The 11,872-nt window shown below is 40.1% G+C and overlaps 1 protein-coding gene across 2 annotated transcripts in view; it reads left to right on the forward strand.

Moving 5' to 3' along the window:
• Window positions 1-11,872, forward strand: part of LOC139934927 (cytoplasmic dynein 1 heavy chain 1-like) — a 74,258-nt gene that overhangs the window by 26,749 nt on the left and 35,637 nt on the right. For both annotated transcript variants that reach the window (XM_071929388.1, XM_071929465.1), the window contains 15 exons: window positions 125-298; window positions 660-825; window positions 1,459-1,644; window positions 2,463-2,660; window positions 3,356-3,638; window positions 4,151-4,251; window positions 4,502-4,658; window positions 5,078-5,315; window positions 6,294-6,477; window positions 7,073-7,285; window positions 8,157-8,309; window positions 8,714-8,799; window positions 9,829-9,985; window positions 10,445-10,678; window positions 11,620-11,823. In XM_071929388.1, coding sequence (XP_071785489.1) covers window positions 125-298; window positions 660-825; window positions 1,459-1,644; window positions 2,463-2,660; window positions 3,356-3,638; window positions 4,151-4,251; window positions 4,502-4,658; window positions 5,078-5,315; window positions 6,294-6,477; window positions 7,073-7,285; window positions 8,157-8,309; window positions 8,714-8,799; window positions 9,829-9,985; window positions 10,445-10,678; window positions 11,620-11,823 — 2,734 coding nt within the window. The remainder of the gene's footprint in view (window positions 1-124; window positions 299-659; window positions 826-1,458; window positions 1,645-2,462; window positions 2,661-3,355; window positions 3,639-4,150; window positions 4,252-4,501; window positions 4,659-5,077; window positions 5,316-6,293; window positions 6,478-7,072; window positions 7,286-8,156; window positions 8,310-8,713; window positions 8,800-9,828; window positions 9,986-10,444; window positions 10,679-11,619; window positions 11,824-11,872) is intronic.

Here is an 11,872-nt window from a genome sequence, read left to right on the forward strand (position 1 = left end):
CGTGAACTAGTACACCTCTAGAAATAATTTTTTCTAAAAATTTAAATAAATTGTTCAATTTAGATGCTCCCTTCAGAAAAAAAAGTTTGTCGTAATTGGTAATGTTCTTGACTTATTCCTACAGCATCAGTACTGAGTTCCTGGCCCTGATGAAGAAAGTGGCCAAGTCTCCACTGGTCCTGGATGTAGTCAACATCCCTGGTGTCCAGCGCTCCTTGGAGAGGCTAGCTGACCTCCTTGGCAAGATCCAGAAGGCTCTGGGAGAGTACCTGGAGAGAGAAAGAGCATCCTTCCCGAGGTAAGTTGCTTTTCTTTGCCTTTTTTCCTTGCCGTGTTTTGCTCTCAATTCAGCATTTGTTTTGCCTTTGGAAAAATTGTGAAACTATGATAAAAAAAAGCCTGAAAAGTCTTCTAAAGCCTGTTACATGTTAACATGTAGGTCAGCACTTGTCAGCAAATGTATATCATTTTCCTACTTTTTTCCCCCAAGGGTCCAATATCAAGCCTGATTCAGTCGAACAATTTGTTTAATAGTGGTTTTCATTCAGATAAAGCAGCAAGGTTGTATGTTTTTTGCATTAGATAGTTTTTGGGGTTTTTGTGAGGCTGGCTTTACTCACCCCTGCTCTCTCCCTCCCTGTCTCTCTCTCTCTGTCTAGGTTCTACTTTGTCGGTGATGAAGACCTCCTGGAGATCATCGGTAACAGCAAGAACGTTGAGAAACTACAGAAGCATTTCAAGAAGATGTTCGCTGGCGTCGCTGCTCTCCTTCTGAGCGAGGACCTTACCTTGGTGCTGGGCATCTCCTCAAGGGAAGGCGAAGAGGTAAACAAACTTATTTCCTCTAGTCTACCGAACGATTTCAGCAAGGTGGAATATGTCCTTTACTTTGTGGAGGTGTTTAGGTCCTGTCAACCAAGCTTTTTCAGAGATGTATAAACTTGTAATCCATCCCCTCTCAAAGTCGCCCCCATTTACAGCCAATTTCTTTTTCATCCCTCTCAAGTTTATTTTTTTTTTTGGGGGGGGGGGAGCTGTACATATTTTGATTTTACGGGCCTGATAGTTCATACTTTGTGGAGCAAGGTCATTTGCATTCAGGCAAGGGGTGCTTTAATTATGGCAAATCATACAGTGTTTGGGAAAGTTGAGTCTGGGGCATTATCATCATGTTTTGATGGTATATCAGAGATAGGAAATTTCAGACTTGTATCTAAATTCAGACTTTTTAATTCAGCCTGGTAAAGAAAATTGTAAGTTATTTTTTTCTCCACATATTATAAAAACCTGCTCGTTGATCTAATTCTCTAGTTCCTAAAATCGAAGTGAAATCTAAACTCCAGGTGAAATACCACCATTTGAACATTCCTCCTAAAATGTGGAGCTTGGTTTCAAACTCTTGCTGTTACTGACTCTCGCCCGTCTGACATATACTTGGTTTTTTCTCTTCTCCAACAGGTCCTGTTCAAGACACCAGTATCTCTGATTGAGCACCCCAAGATCAATGAATGGTTGACGCTAGTAGAGAATGAGATGAGAGTGACTCTAGCCAAACTGTTGGCTGCTGCTGTACTCGGTGTGGCTCAGTTCAGAGAAGGCTCCATCGATTCTGCCAAATACCTGGAATGGGTCGATCAGTATCAGGTATAAGTTATCAGAGTCTTTTGTAGTTTTGCAGGCCTGGAATTTCATTTTTGAACACGTTGAAAGGGCAAGGCCCATTTACATTTTGCAAAGGGCACTTCCATTGAAAAACCTTCCAAGTCAATGGGAAACCTGTTTTCTTTGGTGATGTGGTTGCTGGACGATATTTTCGGTTCAAACGTAGCATAACCCAATGTGCAGTCTGGTCTGGCACATGCATTTCTTGACCGAAGTTGGCTTCTAATGACAACTCTTAATAGACCGTGCAAGTCTTGCACATATTTTAACATTTTTGGGACCACTTTGGTTCCATGTACATTGCTTTAATGCGTGAAGAAAACAAAGTCACAAACTTAAACAAGTCCCAATTTTTAAATCTGCACGAGACGTACACAGTCTATACACAGCTCTGGTCAGGGCTAGTGATTCAATTCAAACAGGTTTTCTTTCCAGAAATAACAAGATGTCAGTAGGATGAACTTTGGATGGTAATTGTTTTTGTTTTTATCGTTCAATCAAGTGAGAGGTTTGATGACTGTTACCAATTGATAACTTTCATATGACGTCACACTCACAAAAAGCACACTCACTGAGGCCAAAAAGCGTCCTCACTGAGGTCAAATTATTGGTCAAAAGCTGTTATAAAACATATGAAACAAGTATATAAAACAAGCACATAATCTCACTGTCCCTGTAGCATTTTGCATTATGCAAGGGGTTTATAGATGTCTTGAAAGGCAGGGGAAACACAAATGCAGCTGTTGTGACATCACAATTGGTATGAAATCAAATCTTCAATGTTGATTTTTGTTTTCTAGGCTCAACTGGTGGTCCTGTCAGCCCAGATCTCCTGGTCTGAGTCTACAGATAAAGCCTTGGGCATCACCCAAGGTGGTGGTGGAGACATGGCTCCCATGAATGGCGTCTTGCAGACTGTAGAGAACACGCTGCAGGTACTGGCAGACTCTGTACTCCAGGAACAACCTCCCGTCAGACGCAAGAAGCTGGAACATCTTGTAAGTCATTCCTTCCTTTCATAAACCCAATACAGACAAGGGCCTAACCCAATATCATAAACCAAGTAAGCACAAAAACTTACTAAGCACAGGAAATTCTTACTAAGCAGAAACATATTACCAGCTCAAAATTCCATAAGGTTTACAGTATTGCAACTGGGACCCCACTCATTGTTTGCTCAGCAAAGACATTTGCTATAAAGCATTTTTTCTGATAGCTTTATGAAATTGGGCTCAGGCCCCAATTTCACAGTGCTGCTTAAGCAGAAAATATTTGTTATCACCGTAAAACTGTTCTGATCAGCAGAAACTAACAGGATACCATTCACAAATTGTACGTTCTTTGGTAACCTTATTCTGGTAAGCATAAATTGGTTTTGTGCTTGACCAGCTATTTGGGGCCCAGTTTCACCGATATTTTGAGGTGGCTTTTTGTGAGTGTTTCCTTGCCATAGACCTTTATCTTGGTGCAGCCATCATGAATTTCCCCCATTGATATCAATGTAACCAAACAGAGGCTGGAAGAGCAAAATAGTCTGGGTCCTAATTGCAAAATGATTGTTAGCATTCATTATTGTTATTCGATACAAGGAACATGACCAAGATGAAGGCAGCATGAAAAAGGTCTATTCTGTTGGCTTAAATCAATACTGAACCTTAACATGGAACTCATTTCTCGGTGTGTGTGTGTATAGATCACAGAGCTTGTCCACCAGCGTGACGTCACCCGTATGCTGATCAGCAATAAGACCAGCAGCCCTACAGCCTTTGATTGGTTGTGTCAGATGAGATTCTACTTTGATCCCAAACATACCGACGTCCTACAGCAGCTGTCCATCCAGATGGCCAACGCTAGATTCAACTACGGCTTTGAGTACCTCGGTGTTCAGGACAAGCTTGTCCAGACGCCGCTGACTGACCGCTGTTACTTGACCATGACCCAAGCCTTGGAGGGACGCCTTGGCGGATCACCATTCGGTCAGTTTGAGTTTTGTGTGTTACATTTGACCTTATGCATGTGAGGTCACTGCGATGGGGCGCCCTCATGTAGAGATTTAAATGAAGTTGCTTTTTGGCCTGTAGTACGTGCCACCTGCTCAAAGTACATAGCTTTGCGTTTTCCTTTCTGTTTTTTCATCGACGTTTGACATGTTTTACCTCTTAAAGCCATTGGACACTTTCTGAACAGAACAAAAATTAAAAGTTCACAGATTTACAAATAATTTACAGGACACAAAACATAGAACAAACTACTTTACATCCCATCTGAAGGCTGCAGCAATAATGGTCAAATGTCTTGCTTAAGAACACAAATTTCAAGTCCTGGACTCGAACCCACACTCTGCTGAACAGAAACACTCGATCTTGAGTTCGGTGTCCTTATCCTCTTGGCCACGTAACAATTGTCAAACAAGCCATCGGAAGGCAGTAATAATTTGAACTTTTTATTTTTAATTTTTTTTATTTGATTGTTGTCTCTCTAACCTCAGGTCCTGCTGGTACTGGGAAGACTGAGTCAGTTAAGGCTTTGGGTCACCAACTTGGACGCTTTGTGCTGGTCTTCAATTGTGATGAACGTTTTGACTTTCAGGTAGAGAATTAAGTGTGTTTGTTTGGTATTTCAGTCTCATGTAACAAGAACTGGCTGATCAAAGTGAAAAAAGAAGTCATATTTTATTTTACTAAAACAATATATTTCTTTATAAAAGTAAATTCTACAATATATAATTGTGTTGAAATCCTGACTTTAAATGTAACGATTATACCAAAACATTTAACATTTAATGTTCACATAAATGTCAAACCTCATCCCTGTACCCAATTGATGTTTATATTTGTAGGCAATGGGTCGCATCTTCGTTGGTCTATGTCAAGTAGGTGCCTGGGGATGCTTTGATGAGTTCAATCGTCTTGAGGAACGGATGCTGTCAGCCGTCTCTCAGCAGATCCAAACCATCCAAGAGGCTCTGAAGGAGAAACTTGAAGACAAATCCAAGGGTGAGTAGGAGAAGCTGTCTCTTGGAATCAATTCATCATCAGCAAATTTTCTTATTTGTTTTTATTGCCACCTGTCACTGCCGTAAGGCCAGTGATCACACCCACATTTATGATACAACCTGGGAAGCAGCAGCTGAGGGATCGCCTTAAGGGGATGCAACTATTGATTTCAAATATCAAAGAATAAACCACAAGGGAAACTGACTGGGGAAAAGTAGCGAATAGTGTCCTGTCATAAATAACAAATAAACATATTTATGTGAATAATTATATTCAACTCTTCATATATCATTCCAACCATGTTCATTTTAAAATACATTATTGTTTGTATTTCAAAGTGCACAATCGGAAAGCAATATGCCGCTTTAAGCAAGTTTGACAGATGACTTGAAATGTAAATATATTCTTCCTTTCCTCAGAGCGCATCAGCGTAGAAATCGTTGGCAAACAGGTGCGTGTCAACCCAGACATGGCCATCTTCATCACCATGAACCCTGGATACGCAGGTCGTTCCAACCTCCCCGATAACCTGAAGAAGCTGTTCAGATCGTTGGCCATGACCAAACCCAATCGTCAACTCATCGCTCAGGTCATGCTCTACTCCCAGGGATTCCGTATCGCTGAGAAACTGGCGTCTAAGATCGTTCCCTTCTTCCAGTAAGTAGCTCCGTTATGTTTTGATTCTTCGACCTTAACCCTCAAAGCCTTTTTGTTTGGAATATTCCATACACATTCAATCTGTGTTAACTCTAAAGTCATTAGTGATTTTAATCTGTAGCTCTCAAGCCTGATGAAACTTGTAAACAAGGTTACTTGCTATGTGAATCAGAAACACAAGGGTTAACCCCTACTCTTCCACAACAAGTGTTCTGGGTTCTTTTACATGCACAGCTAATCCTAAGACACAAATGTCCCATCCAAACGGCGAAGCTACATGTATGATGGTAAAGTATCTCGCTCAAGGAGGCAACAGGTTCCATAACCAGGACTTGAACCCACACTTGGCTGATCAGAAAACACCATAGCTCAAGTCCAGGGCCCAGTTTCAAAGAGCTGCTAAGCACAAACATGTGCTAAGCATGAAATTTCTTCCTTAATAAAAACAAGATTACCATCAAAATTTCCATGTGATTTTCAGGATAAACAAACAACGGCTAAATACCAGTAAACAAGCAATATGCAAAAAAATGGAAATTTGGTTGGTGATCCTGTTTTTATCAAGGAAGAAATTTCATGCTTAGCAAATTTTTATGCTTAGCAGCGCTATGAAATTGGGCCCTGTGCTCTTATCAGAGCTACCAAGTCCCTTATTCTGTTCCCTGAAAACAAAACCAATCTTTCAATGCTCTGATGAGCAAATTTGAAAATCTCCCTGATTTAGGAAACCTTTTCCCTGTTATGTTGAATGTAATTTTGTCTTTGAATGACACGATCATTCATACATGCGCTATTTTAATTTGTATGAAGCACTGTATACACAATTCTTTTTGCAGAGTTCTGTTTTTGTGTTATGGGTTGTTGATTTCCCTCACAGAACTCGGGATAGTAAAGTACTGAGTATACAGTGCTTAAAACAAATCATATTCTTTATCCCCAATGCAAAAATAACATCCATGTGCAATTAATTTTGTCCAGGTTGTGTGACGAGCAGCTGTCCTCGCAATCTCACTATGACTTTGGTCTGCGTGCCTTGAAGAGCGTCTTAGTGAGCGCCGGTAACGTCAAGAGAGACTGCATCATGAAGATCAAGGAAGGAATGAAAGAGCGTGGAGAGAATACTGACGAAGGATCCATCTCAGAAAGACTCCCTGAACAAGAGGTATGTCTAAAGTGAAATGTTATGGTTTGCTCCTAAAAGACTGTGGTCCAGTGGTTACACTGCAGGACGTGCAATTACAAGGTTGTGGGTTCGAATCCTACCTAGCTAAATGCTGATTTCACAGTGACTAGAATAAGTATTGTCGTTAGAAATTGAATCACAGTTTATTGATATTTGCAATTAATAATCATAGAGGTTAAAACTATGTTTGTATGAGAGAAATGGCTGCTGCCGGCTTGGTGTTTATATCCCCTTGTGGGAGTTTGCTGAGTTCCCTTGATGGGAAGATTATCTAAACAGACAAACAACAGACTAGTTTTTGTATTGTTTGGGTCTTTTTTAAAGCTTATACAGCAGAGTATTTTTGACTTTAATGAATCTTTTCTATCACTATGAATTGTTCAACTCGGCAATGATATTCTTTCTACTTAAATCTGATTTCTGTATATTTTTTGGGCCCTCATAAAAAACAGTAAAATTGTCTGAATCGCAGTCAGTGATATTGAATGATAATGTAACTAATCATATTTCACATTGCAATGTCTGTAGCAAATTCCTAATAACCACTTTGATTTACTAATCTCCCAACCCATAGATTCTGATCCAGAGTGTCTGCGAGACCATGGTACCTAAGCTGGTAGCCGAAGACATCCCTCTACTCCACAGTCTGCTGTCGGATGTCTTCCCTGGTGTTCAGTACACTCAGGCAGAGATGAAAGGTCTGAGGAAAGAACTGGCCAAGGTGTGCCAGGAGATGTACCTGACGTACGGAGAAGGAGACGAGATGGGATGCTCATGGGTGGAGAAGGTAAGAAATTCTCCATCTGATAGATTGCCTAAGAGTCATCTTATAGGGATGTTACAAAAGGTTTTGGATAGAGCACATGTCAGCATTCTGAAAAGGGCCCAACTTCATAAACATGTTCAGCAGAAGATACCGCTTGACAAATTTGACATTTCTAGTTGTATTGTTATACTAACCTATTATTCATACAGTGTTTTGTAATAATTTCTCTTGCCTGGCAGGTTTATTATAAGTTATCACACAGGCGTAAGTGGAATACGGAAAAATATAGCGCTTCTGCGCTCTATACCCATCGAGGCCGAGTTGGATATGGGACGCAGACGCGCTATATTTTTCCGTATTCCACGAGTGCGAGTGTGATAACGAATTGATCTTCCAGCCTCATTAAGTCAATGAGGTTAGGTTTTGTTTTTGGTTTTGCCTGCGCAGAGTTTAGAACTAATTTTTGCACCAACCGTTTGCGGAGGATGATGCATTGACATTCACAATAGGCAGAGTGTAATATAAAAACTGGGAGTAGGTTATAGCTTTTTGTATCACACCCTGGTTCGAACGTCTTATTAAATAAGTCTTCAATTCACAGATGAAAGGTTGATGAGCGGAGATAGCTAACAGATACTTAAAAAAATAACTGCTAATAATGTGATGAATTTAATGAGTTTGATTAGCAAAATATGATAGTCACAAGAAAAAAAATAACTTGTTGGGGATAGGTTTGTTGGATGTCTTTCGAGACCCCTGATTGCTGAATGTCAGTGTGAAGTCCGATGGGGTACTTAATCAATCGGTACAAACTCTGACAAACATTTATAAAAGTCATAAAATGTTGACATTGCAAAGTGCCATTTTCAATATTTGATGGCCATTCTTACAGGTGTTGCAACTGTACCAGATCTCCAACTTGAACCATGGTCTGATGATGGTTGGTCCCAGCGGTAGCGGTAAGAGTATGGCCTGGAAGTCACTCCTCAAGGCCCTGGAGAGACTGGAAGGTGTAGAAGGAGTTGCTCATGTCATCGACCCCAAGGTAAACACAGAATCTTTTATACAACTAGTTTTTTTAATTTTATTTAACTAGCTATTTAATCTTGGTCTGAAGCTCATTGGAAAAGAATTTATCAAGTAAACAAAATTTGTTATTTGTTGTATTCCGTGATGGTATTTTAGAAGCTCACATCGGTTAACAAATCACTGAAACATTTGAAAAAGCAATTGCGCATATAACTACGGGAATAATACAAAAAGTTTTTGTTTTTAGTACTAACCAAAATAACATGCGTGAAAACTTCACACTTAGGGTCAAACTATAACCGAACACAAAATAAACAAATCGGTCAAAATAGTTTGAGTGACTTCGTTCAAGTTGATCCTTCAGATGGTGCTTGGTATCCGAGTTCAACTCATTATTGGTTTTGGATGGTTGAATTCTAGGCCATGTCTAAGGAGGATCTGTACGGCAACCTGGACCCGAACACCAGAGAGTGGACGGACGGTCTCTTCACTCACATCCTCAGAAAGTAAGTTTTAAGATTTATCTTCTTCTATTTCGAGTGGTGTCCCCAGGGGCCGATCTCACAAAGAGTTAGGACTAGTCCTAACTTAAAACCAGTCGTAGGAGATATTAAAAACTTAAGGCTTGTTCTTACTCCTCCTCACTTGGAGATAGTCTTAACTTTTTGTGAAATCTACACCAGATCTCCCTCTCCCTCAGCTTTTCAGATTCAAATTTTGGGCACAAAAACTTATACCTTCTTACATAACCACATTACTTCGCAGCGACATGGTTTTTAAAAATGCTTGATACTATCGAAAGCTGCTGTTTGCTTCTCAACCAAAAGTTGTTATTGCCATTAATTTTAAGAGTGATTACCAAATGTAGCCAATTGAAAATCGTGCTGAATAAAATTGGTATCAATATAAACCACAAGGGAAACTGACTGGGTAAATATGTAAATGATTTTTGGGGTTGAACAAAGAATTGACTAGAGTGGGATTCGAACCAACGACCTCCGGATTAACGTGCCGGCGCTCTACCAACTGAGCTATCTAGCCCTATATTGGCGGTGTCCCTATTTTGTCAATATCCCAAAAATCATTTACAAATTTACTCAGTCAGTTTCCCTTGTGGTTTATATTGATATCTGAAACAAAAAGTCGCATCCCCTTAAGGTGATCCCCTAGCTGCCGCTTCCCAGGTTGTATCGTAATTTGGGTGTGATCCCTGGCTACACGGCAGTTAACGGTTGTATGGCTTCTGACTGGCACCCCCGAACAAAGATATTGACAAAATAGGGACACCGCCAATATAGGGCTAGATAGCTCAGTTGGTAGAGCGCCGGCACGTTAATCCGGAGGTCGTTGGTTCGAATCCCACTCTAGTCAATTCTTTGTTCAACCCCAAAAATCATGAATAAAATTGATTCACTGAATAAGAATGAGTATACAGTGCTTCATTCACATTGGTGTAAGAGTAAAAACACGTTATATTATATGTGTATCCCACATGCAAAACTAACATCTATTGCAAATGGCTTGTTTCCTCACAGGATCATTGACAATGTCCGTGGTGAGATCAACAAGAGACAATGGATCATCTTTGATGGTGACGTGGACCCTGAATGGGTTGAGAATCTTAACAGTGTCTTAGATGACAACAAGCTCTTGACTCTGCCCAACGGTGAACGTCTCAGTCTGCCTCCTAATGTAAGTAGATGGAGCGCTGCAAAAATATGTTGATGGCCTGACGTCTCGCTTGACTCTAGCAGAGTCTTTCTTCGAAGGCTTAATGACCAAGATAGAGTCTTCTCCACAAAAAAGATTTGGGAATTAAGATTTGTTTAACTCTCCAATCCAACAAGCTTGTAAAAAATTCCTGAGAAAAATAGTTGTAAAGTGAAAAATCACATTGAATAATTTCTATGCAACCCATCTTATCGTCTCATTTGCAAAAACATTGTATTGCTCTTTCTCACTGATGAAAGGATGAACAGTAAAGGAGACAAGAGGGTAGAGGGAGTCGATCTTCTTAATAGGTAGAAGTGTTTAACATTTTGACTTGTGTGCCCAAGTCTCCTGGTCAACTTGAGCGCACTAGAATAACTAACTTCCTGTATGTATTCCGATAATTTGATCATTCATGTCGAACATGTCTTCCCCACACAGGTGCGCATCATGTTTGAGGTACAGGATCTCCGTTATGCGACCCTGGCCACCGTCAGTCGCTGCGGCATGGTGTGGTTCAGCGAAGACGTCTTGAGTACGGAGCTCATCTGTGAGAACTTCCTGGCTCGCATGCGTTACACTCCTCTGGAGGAATCTGAAGACTTGGTTTCATCCAAGGAGTTTGGCAAGGCAGCCGATAAGGAGAAGGACGGAACGTTGTCTCCGCTCATGCAGGTTGGTCAAACTGTTAATGCGAATACAGGATTTTAAATGCACTTAAATCTTAAAGGCAGTGGACATAATTGGTAATCACTCAAAATAATTGTTAGCATAAAAACTTACTTGGTAACAAGCAATGATAGGTGTGGAAACCACGTGCCCATCAGAAAAAGAAAAAATATTAACTTCTTTTGGCATCTCCACAATTTTCAAGGAACATTGTCCATAGAATGTAAGACATCGGAGCCCAATTTCAGAGAGCTGCTTACAGGGACTGGACACGATTGGTAATCACTCAAAATAAACTCAAAATAATTTCTAACATAAAAACTTACTTGGTAACGAGCAACGGAGAGCTGTTGATAGTATAAAACATTGTGAGAAACGTCTCTCTTTGAAGTCACTTAGTCTTTTAGAATGAGGTAATTTCTCAATCCAATATTTAGACTTCAGGCCTGAAGCCTTTTTACTATGCATCTGAAAGCACACAAATTTGTGCAACACGGATGTTTTTTCTTTCATTTTTCTCTTGCAACTTTGATGATCAATTGATTAAAAATGTTCACAGATTTTTTTGTTTTTTTGCATATGTTGGGATACACCAAGTAAGAATACTGATATTTGACAATTACCAAACGTGTCCAGAACCTTTAAAGATGTTCAAGTTACCGGTAAAAACATTTAACCACTTCGGGTTGGTTTATTTTTTTTAAGTTTACAGGTCTAAACATTGATGAAAGCTCCGAAACAGAACACTAAAATAACGCAGAATAATCAATTTTATTACACAGGTATCCCCATTGAATATCAACAATGAATACTAACTAGATAGTCAATATCTTTAAAGTGCATCATGACAGTCCGACAACTAAGAAAACTGAGGCAGTTCATAAATTTGTTTGAGGTATAGTAAATACATTGGTTTCTTTTCACTTGTTTGTCTGTGTGTTATATAGATTCAGAATGACTGTGCTAATGTGCTGGCTACACATTTCGGCTCGGACGCCTTGGTCATTCGTGCCTTGGAGTACGCCTCCACCCAGGAACACATCATGGACTTCACCAGACTAAGAGCTCTGGGTTCACTCTTCTCTATGTTGAATCAAGGAGTCAGGAATATCCTACAGTACAACAACATGCATCATGACTTCCCAATGCAGGTATGTCACAACCCAGAGTCCCCTGCACGCTCACACACAATGCGTGTTC

This window comes from Asterias amurensis, chromosome 1 (genome assembly GCF_032118995.1).
Source record: "Asterias amurensis chromosome 1, ASM3211899v1".
Classification (NCBI taxonomy): domain Eukaryota; kingdom Metazoa; phylum Echinodermata; class Asteroidea; order Forcipulatida; family Asteriidae; genus Asterias; species Asterias amurensis.